This window comes from Apaloderma vittatum, unplaced genomic scaffold (assembly GCF_000703405.1).
Source record: "Apaloderma vittatum isolate BGI_N311 unplaced genomic scaffold, ASM70340v1 scaffold15920, whole genome shotgun sequence".
NCBI lineage: Eukaryota > Metazoa > Chordata > Aves > Trogoniformes > Trogonidae > Apaloderma > Apaloderma vittatum.
The window spans coordinates 2,370-11,168 of NW_009692990.1; the positions used below are offsets into that span (position 1 = coordinate 2,370).

Below are 8,799 nucleotides of genomic sequence, written 5' to 3' on the forward strand. Positions count from 1 at the left end.
AAAGCTAACTGCTTGTAAATGTTCAGTCACTCTAGCAGGTTTCTGTGAAGGGTCCGGTCAAGGAGTGGCTTCTCTTAATATGTCATTAGGAGAAGCTTTCTGGTAATTTGTTCTGCTGTAGGCTGTGGAACGGATCTTCTAGGACTTGGGCATCCTGCATTTTTTCAATATAATTTTTAACAAGATTTCTTTAAAGGGAAATGGGCCAGGCAGGTACAAAACAACAATGTAAAACACACCTGGGAGCAATGAAAGCTCGTAGTAGTTTTGACAAATATAAATTAACGTTTTCTTTGTCCGAGCATGAGACTATCAGTTAAAGAGATCTTGAGTTCTAGTTCTAGCTCTGTCAGGGACTTACTGCAAGATGTCAAGTAAGTCACCTTGGATTGCTTTGACGCAAATCTTCCCCTAGTAGTCAGAACTGGAAAGGCAAAACCCATTCATGTTTATAAACCATTGGTGATCCTTAGTCCTGAGGTTCTGTGGCGTTACCTATCATGGTTGTATTGATACTGCTTGTAAGTTTGATGTGGGAGAGGTCAATGTTCTGTATCTGTGTATTGCTAGAATTTTGAAACAATATTTTCCCTCTCGTTTTTGTAGTATTGCTCTAACACATCACCAAAATGAGTGAAAAGGAAGACGAAGGAGATCCAGCAGATATGAGTGATTTAACAGCAAGTGGAGAATACGAGGATGATTTTGAAAAAGACCTTGAATGGCCAAGTAACGAAGAAGAAGATGAAAACCTTGGTGAAAGAGAGGTATTTGTTAAATTAAATGCTAGTTGTCCTCTTTAGGTGACAAAATTGACTAATATTTGGAATCACAAGCACAAAATTCAACATGATTTGAAATGTATAGGTACATTCAATGAATTTTGACAAGGAAGGTTATTTGGAATTATAGTGGAAAACAATTCAGTGAACTAGTTGGTTTGTTTATAATTACCTTAAAACAGAAAACTCAGCATTGATTGAAAATAATATATTTTAAAGGTATTTCTGGGTTCCTTTATGTGTTTTTGCAACACGCATTCTTTTTTTATGGTGTCACTGATAACTGCACAAGCCATGATTAGTTAAACTTTGTGAACATGAAGAAGCTGAGAGAGCTGTTAGTGCCAAAAAAAAGCAATGAGTTATGACCTGCACTATTTGACAGCCTGTTTTAGAATTAGGGTAGTTAGTACTGCTCTGCTCTCTCGCTGTTTCTTTTCTTTTTCTCTGATACTGTTCTTTGCTGGGAGAATAGACTAGTTTATTTTAATTTTTTAGAATCCTGACAATAATGAAGAGGATATTGAAGCACAAATTGCTAAAGTTACAGACAGCTCTGAGGAAGACACTGAGGAAATGGAAGAAAGTCCAGCCCAGCTTTCAGAGGCAGATGTAGACGCGAAAGTGAGACCCTCTGATGAAGAAAGTTTGGAATCCAGGTCTGATACTAAACAGGTGGACCATATATCTGATACTGATAGTGAAAGCTCTATCCAAGAGTCCAAGCTGGAAAACCAGCAGGAACTTGATGAAGAAGAGGATGAAGAAATAAAGCGCTACATCTTGGAAAAGATTGAAGAAGCCAACAAACTATTGGAGAATCAGGCTCCTGTGGATCAGAACAGAGAACGAAAATTAAAATTTAAGGATAAGTTGGTGGATCTTGAAGTTCCTCCTCTAGAAGATGGTGAAGCTTGTAAAACTGACCTTGCAAGAGGAGATGATGTTTCGAATAGGCTATCTCGGCTGCATATTTCTAATGAAATGGGACAGGAAAACGCATCTTTTTCATCACACCCTGGCGAGGATGAGGAAAAGAAGGATGGTAAAATCCTAGTGGAAAAAGATGGGAAATTTGAACTCTTAGGTTTACGTGATATTGAAAGCCAGGGCTTTTTGCCCCCAATAAGTGTTTCCTTTACCGATATTGAAACTCAGCATACGTCTCCAGAATCTTCACACTGTGGTCCTTTTGGCACTGCCTCTGGAATGAAGGAAGTACATCCAGTAAGACCAGGAGTGCATTCTTCTCCTGGTGGAGAAGAACGTGTGTATTTCCCTAAGCCTCCGTCTAACGCAAAGCGTCGGCCGAATTCTGCTGTCAGTGCTGCAAGACTTCTGGGAAAACGGAAGACTTCGCAGAGGGCGCAGTCTGCAAATGTGCCCGTGAGAAGCTCCACTTTCTCTCTTTCTCCCAGACAAAAAGAACTGCGGAAGCAGGTAGAACAAAGGAAGGAGAAACTGAGGAAAGAGGTAAAGATATAAAGGCAACAAGTAGATCAAAGTGACCATCCTGTTCCTCTGCTTCATGTGTTCGGGGCATTTACTCCATTTTTTCCATGATAAGAGAAGCAGCAATAACAATAATAGTAAAAATTATCTGGAGTTTGTACAGAATCTCACAAAACTCCTTTCGTTAAAAAAAAACAACAAACCAATGCAAAACCTCAAGGAGTGGCATAGGATCATGCCTTTCTCACAGGAGAAATTAAGTATTTATTTAATATATCCTTCATAAATAGGCCTTCTTCTGCTATATTGTGCTTACTGCTTTTGCTTATTGACTCCCTTTCTACCTAGGTTCCATCACAGGCCCGCTGTTTACTGGGATGTAGCACATGGTGTTGCACCTCTGCAGATTACTTTGCAATGCGGGAAGTTAACATAATTACAGTAATGCAGGTGCACATTTGAATGCTCATTAAGTATGAAATAGGCGATTATCACACGGGAGAGTGGTCAGTCATAAAATAAGGTTTACACAGGAGAATGACTGTGAGAACTATGAACAAGGAGGGTTGTGTTTAGCATGTATGGAATGGACAGGTGACTTTAAAAGAAAAAGAAGTAACTCTACTTTAGAAAATCAAATCAGTATCTTATGTATTACTTGAGAAAAAAACCCACACTGTTAAGTCTTTCTCAGCTCCTTATTCAGAAAAAAATAGTACCTAAAAGAGAGCCTCTGAAAGCTGCACCAGGAACTTCAGAAGTCTTTACCAAAGATTTTAAAAACTTAGATATTTTTCTTCGCTTTGCATTATGATGACACAATTAGAAAAACGTAACTTACTATGTATGTTGCTCCATAAAAAAAGCGTGAAGCATCTGCCATTTTTCTGTGCTGTGATGTAAGTAAGCTGGCTAAGTAGCTACAGAGATTGCTTTCTCTCTGGGGAAATAGGTCTAGCTTGCTTTATTTGAAAAGCTTGCTGAGGCTTAGTGCAGTAACAAGGGATAGGAAATGTGAAGAGCGGCTGACGTGGTGTTTTTGTGCACACAAGACTAGATCTCTTGACACCTCTTGTGTATTTAAAGGTAGCATGGAGGAGGTAAGGAAGATTATTTTCCTAACAGTGTGTGCTAAGTCCCTTTCTCTGTTGGCTGACTTACAGAAAGGTAAGAATGAATTGCCTTATTTCTTCATTCTCGAAGAATGGGGTTCTTCCATTCTGTGATGGATTTCACAGGCATGAAACGTTTCTTGACATTACTGGAATCCGTCTGCTTCATTTTGGTGGGGTTTCTTTCGTTTCTGCCAATTGCAAATCGTAAATTTGGAAGATAGTCTCGAAGTCGTGTGTAGGTGGGAAGAACAACATCTATTTGCAAGAAGAATTGAGTTCTCTGATTGTTTTACTGAGTGAGGATTGTAGCTTTTGTGTCAAAGAGAGTAAAAACCTGGTAAAATATCCTATTTGGCTGTCTGAAGTGTTGTTTGAAACCTTTCTTCTCCTTGCAGATATTTGTCATTAGCTAAAATGCAATTAATAATAAAAAACCCTTGTCTCAATTTTGGAAAAAACAGTTCATTTTGTAAACTTGAAGAGTTAAGCTATTAATACTCCTTAAGTAAATACATGACAACTTCATGTCCAGAAAAAAATCTTTATTTATAAGGTAGTGCCAGCAGGCCATAAAATCTCCCTTAGGGTTTAGTGGTCCATCAAGCCTGAGAGCTGCATACATTTTAAACTGATTTTAGGCCAGTTTAAGCCTGCTATTGAGCAGGCTTAATTTTAGAAGTCTTCACCTATTACCGTTGAAATGCCCATAAGTTGAGTTGTGTCATGGAAATGGTCATCACAAAAAGGGTTAGACTGAAAGTATCTGTAACATGAACCACAGAAGTGCTCAAACTCCTTTCTTCCTAAAAGCCATGTCAACTATGATGCAGTCTGTGAGTATTCCTGTTTCATCAGTGGTTTTGTGTCTCTCATATAATTCAAATGGTTTATTTATGGTCTATAAGGGCCATTGCAGATTAAGATGATTCTCTTAAAAACTAAGTTCATTCACTCCTCATTCCATTTAAGGAAGAAGAAAGGAAAAGGGAACAAGAAGAGCAGAAGAGAAGAGAGAATGATATGGTTTTTAAAGCTTGGTTACAGAAGAAGAAAGAACAAGTGCAAGAAGAAAAGCGAATTCGTCGTGCAAAGGAGCTAGAAGACATGAACAGCAAAGTAAGACCTCCCTGATGTGAGACTGGGATCTATAGTGCTCTTGTTAAACAGGAAAATCAGATTCTAAGGCTGTGTTCTTAGCTAAGCATATGAAATTTTACGGTGATAAGAAATGCTTTTGTTACCTTGTTCTCAGTGAAGAGCTAGCTTGGCTTCTGTGTTTGGGATTGTTCTGCTTGGCAGGGTGGTTTGAGTTGTAGAAGCTGCATGTATGAACTTAATAGCTATAAAATCACAGGAGATAGTGATGCTTCTTTTTATCAGGAGAATGACTTGATTGAACCCTGCAGTGAACAAGCACCCAGAAAACCTTTTGAAGTGTATTCCTTACCCTGAGAACTTGTTGGCAAGCAGCTAGTGCACGTGACCTGACAAAAAAACGCTTGAATATTCAGATGCTGTCTTCTGAAGTTCCTCTGTCTTGCAGTGATGGGCTTGAAAAGCTAAATTCAGTATTTTCTTTTAAGCACTGCTTTGAATGCTTGCTCATACATATATTCCATGACAGATTAGCGTATGCTCTAGCTTGCTTACAGAGTATGTTTCGTGAATGGGAGTTGCCAGCAGACTTCAAAAAATTATTGTAATGTGATTATTGTAAAGGTCATTTAACAATAAGCCTTTTGCATATATGTCTCTTTTTTTTAAATAGGAGATGAGCAGAAATCCAGAAGAAGCCTTCAGATTATGGCTTAAAAAAAAGCACCAAGAACACATGAAAAAAAAACAGATAGAAATTTTGAGACGCCAAACTGAGGGAATTGCCTTGTTTCCAAGAACAGAGGAATGCAACAGAGCCTTTAAAGAGTAAGTGGGGTCATTCCTAGGAAATCATATTTGAAAATTTTATAGTCTGTCAGCTTACAACTGTAGTTACTTTTTGGTACGCCTTTACTGCTGAAGTCCGTATTGGTTTGGTTTATTTGTTGTTTTTTTGCATGAGTACGCCCTCTTAAACTTATGCCCTAGCAAAAATACATCCGTTCCTTGATGTTGTTTTTTCACTGTTGTGAAATTACAAGTCAGACCCTGAGCTGAAATAGTGAATTACTTCTGCTGAAAAAGGAAGACCCTTCTCCCATACCCATTTTTGCCCATTCTGGAGCAGGCTTCGGTGGATTCAGTTCATTAAACAAGCAGGAAGTTAATCCATTAAAATTATGTTTTTCCCCTCAAGTCCGTGAGTTGAATCAGCTCATCGAAAGGGGGGAGGTAAAGGCAGGCACAGCAGCAGGACAATTGGGATGGAAAAGTTGCGCTTCCTGCATTTAGGAGTGGCAGACTTTTAGACTGGCTCGGCCACGACACCTCCCTTTCTGCCCCAGAATGAAATGACACCAGTTAAATGGATGACATAAAACTCTCAGTTGCAACTGTCAGTCCTCCTAGTTCTCTGTCTCTCTCCACAGATGGCTAAAAAGAAAGAGAGAAGAAAAACGAGCAGAAGAACTAGCTGCTAAAGAGAGAGCGAGGCAGCTTAGATTAGAAGCGAGAAGAGCAAAGCAGCTGCAGAACATCCGCTGTATTGGTTCAGAGCCGAAGTCCTTTCGCTTCACAGACCATTACAGTTGAAAGGTTGATGTGGCCACAGAGTTCTTGGTGGCAGCCCTCTTCATTTTTATGGCTTAAGCTTTTGGTCTTTACAGATAATGATTTTTTGTGGTGTTTTTAAAGCTTTCAAATAAATTTAACAATTACCTTCACTGTCAATGACTTTACTACCTATTTATTTGTAATTTTGTTGAAAAGCCTGCTTTTATGTATAACTCAGGGATCTTCCTGGTTTGAATAAATCATTTAGAGAGTGAGATCTATATATGAGGGTGACAAAAACACATTCCTGCCTTTAAAAGGCACTTTATACTCTACTTCACCATGAATTCCTGGATGCAGGCTATTATGTAAATTGTTGAGATTTTGCTGGATTAATATTGTTGTTGCTGCTGCTTGTGATGAAGACTGTACAAGGTGTTATGTTGTTGGAAAAATGCTGTTTCTTGTACCACTTTTTATTGATTAACAGATCAGCTGTCAATTCTGGCTAGACCAGAGGACTCTTATTTTAGTTCAGGGAAAGTGGTCACTGAAAGCCAATATGTGTGTGAACGTGCAACAGTTTTCGAAACTTATTTCTGTGAGCCATAGTAGTTTTCTATTCCATAAAATTAAAAGGTTGTGTGAATTACGACCTTTACCAGTATGAAGGAAGCTGCATTCGTTGTATACATGTCCATGTTTGCTAAATTAATGACAATAAACTACATCACCTTACCCAGCTAAATTGTGAACTCTTGTCAGAGAACATGCTGAGGTCGCTCATGGAATCATGAAGTCAGTGGGAGATGAGGACTCTACTGTCCAGCTGTGTGTCCAACAGATTTCATGAGCTGCCATTGCTCTTATATTTTTCCACATTCAAACCATTTTCAGGAAGTACTGTAACAGACTCATAGAATGTCAGGGGTTGGAAGGGACCTCTAGGGATCATCTAGTCCAACGCTGCTGCCAGAGCAGGATCCCCTAGGGCAGCCACACAGGAACGTGTTCAGGCAGGTTTTGAAAGTCTCCAGAGGGGGAGACTCCACAACCTCCCTGGGCAGCCTGCTCTGTCACCCTCACAGTGAAAAGTTTCTCCTGATGTTGAGGTAGACCTTCCCATGTTCTAGCTCACACCCATTATTCCTTGTCCTGTTACCGGGCACCACTGTGAAGAGACTGGCACCTTCCTCTTGACCCCCATGGACAACTTACTGTCCACTAGGACTCCAAGGTATTTCTCCACGGGGCTGCTTTCCAGCCTAATCTTTACTGGTGCCTAGGGTTATTCCTCTCCAGATGCAGGACTCTACACTTGTCCTTCTTGAATTTCATGAGGTTTATTTTTGCCCAGCTCTCTAGCCTGGCTAGATTATTTCTCTATTACCATTTTTGGAGATAGTTACAGGCATATTGAGAGTACTGGTGTTTGACCAGAGCAGGGGTTGTGTTGCAGCTTTTGCCAGCGTAGATAAAGGCATGGATGTGAAATGAAAATTTCACATGATCACAAGAAACACAAGTACCAGGTGCCTTCCACCTTCCTGTACCTTTGCCTGGCATCACGGGTAAGAAATGCCTCCTGTGTCTAGCACACAGTGGGGAAAGTCCACAAAGGTTCGTGCTATCCTCCTAATTGTAGTAAGCCACAAGAGAAGTGTTTCTTGGTTCATCACCTCACACCAGCTGACTGAAGGGTTTTACAGTTTGATGTTCCATAGTTCCTTTTATGCTGCACAGGAAACAAGGTCAGAAATACAGCTAAATCAAATCCAAAATTGCAACTTGAAAGCAAGCAACCAAAGTTTATTGTAGCTTTCTCCATGCAAACCAAAGCATGTCCAGCAACAGCAAGAACTTTTAACTTACATATTCTGAATGTAATATGAGCTTCAAAGGAAAAATGGGTAAAAGAAGCAACCTTTTCAGAAATCCTCTCCCCATACTAGACGGCTACATATTCTAAGTTTGGAAGTGAAATTAAGAAATGACAATCCATATTTGCACCCTCCTACCTTTCCTCTTAACATTTGCAACGTAAATCGGCTTCTCTGGATTTAGCAGATTACCTGCTAGAAATTCTCTTCAAACCTACACCAAGATTATAAAACCATACAAGTAAAAAAATATATTTTTTTTACTAGTGCAAATTTAGCGCTTATCTTCAGCATCCCATAACACCCAGGAAGACCTTGGGCAAGGACTTAATTCTAATGCTTAGGTCAGGTTTCAGCACAGTGTACTAAAGTAGGTATTTGTCCGTCTTTGCTGAGGAGCAACAGCTCCACTCCAGAAACAGATGGAAAAGCCATTATTTTAGCTTTATGGAAACAGAAGAAAAATCCCACCCCACAGAGTTTTCCAGAGTCCATTTAAAACCAGTTACTATTTATATATTATAGCTAGAGTTCATTGAAGCCCTTTGCCCTTCTTGCCAGGAAGGCTGCAACACTGCCAGAGGGCTGCTCTTACTTTCTGAAAGTAACAGCTATGAAGAATCATTGCACATATTCCTTTTTATTACTGAATCTAAACATAGATTTGGGCACAGTTTGTGACCTTGGCTACGATCAAAAAGGAAGCATGGAACTGACCATTTTCCATTGCTTTATTTTTAAACATAACCTATCAGCACTTCATTTACTTTGTTATAGTTCGTCTCCTCCTCAAGAGAAATTCATTGGGATTTGCTAGTAAGACTGTAAACCATAAATACTCAAGGCCATCTCTATGCTCTACAAATTGAACCAGCATAACAGATTTGGTGGTGCCTTTGTAGAAGAAAATTAGAAGTTTTC

The 8,799-nt window shown here is 39.5% G+C and overlaps 1 protein-coding gene across 1 annotated transcript; it reads left to right on the forward strand.

Moving 5' to 3' along the window:
• Window positions 1-629: 629 nt before the first annotated feature.
• CCDC181 (coiled-coil domain containing 181) lies at window positions 630-6,037 on the forward strand. Its single transcript, XM_009877433.1, has 5 exons — window positions 630-767; window positions 1,281-2,255; window positions 4,319-4,465; window positions 5,118-5,272; window positions 5,875-6,037. The coding sequence occupies exons 1-5, from the start codon at window positions 630-632 to the stop codon at window positions 6,035-6,037; spliced, it is 1,578 nt and encodes a 525-aa protein (XP_009875735.1).
• Window positions 6,038-8,799: the final 2,762 nt, after the last annotated feature.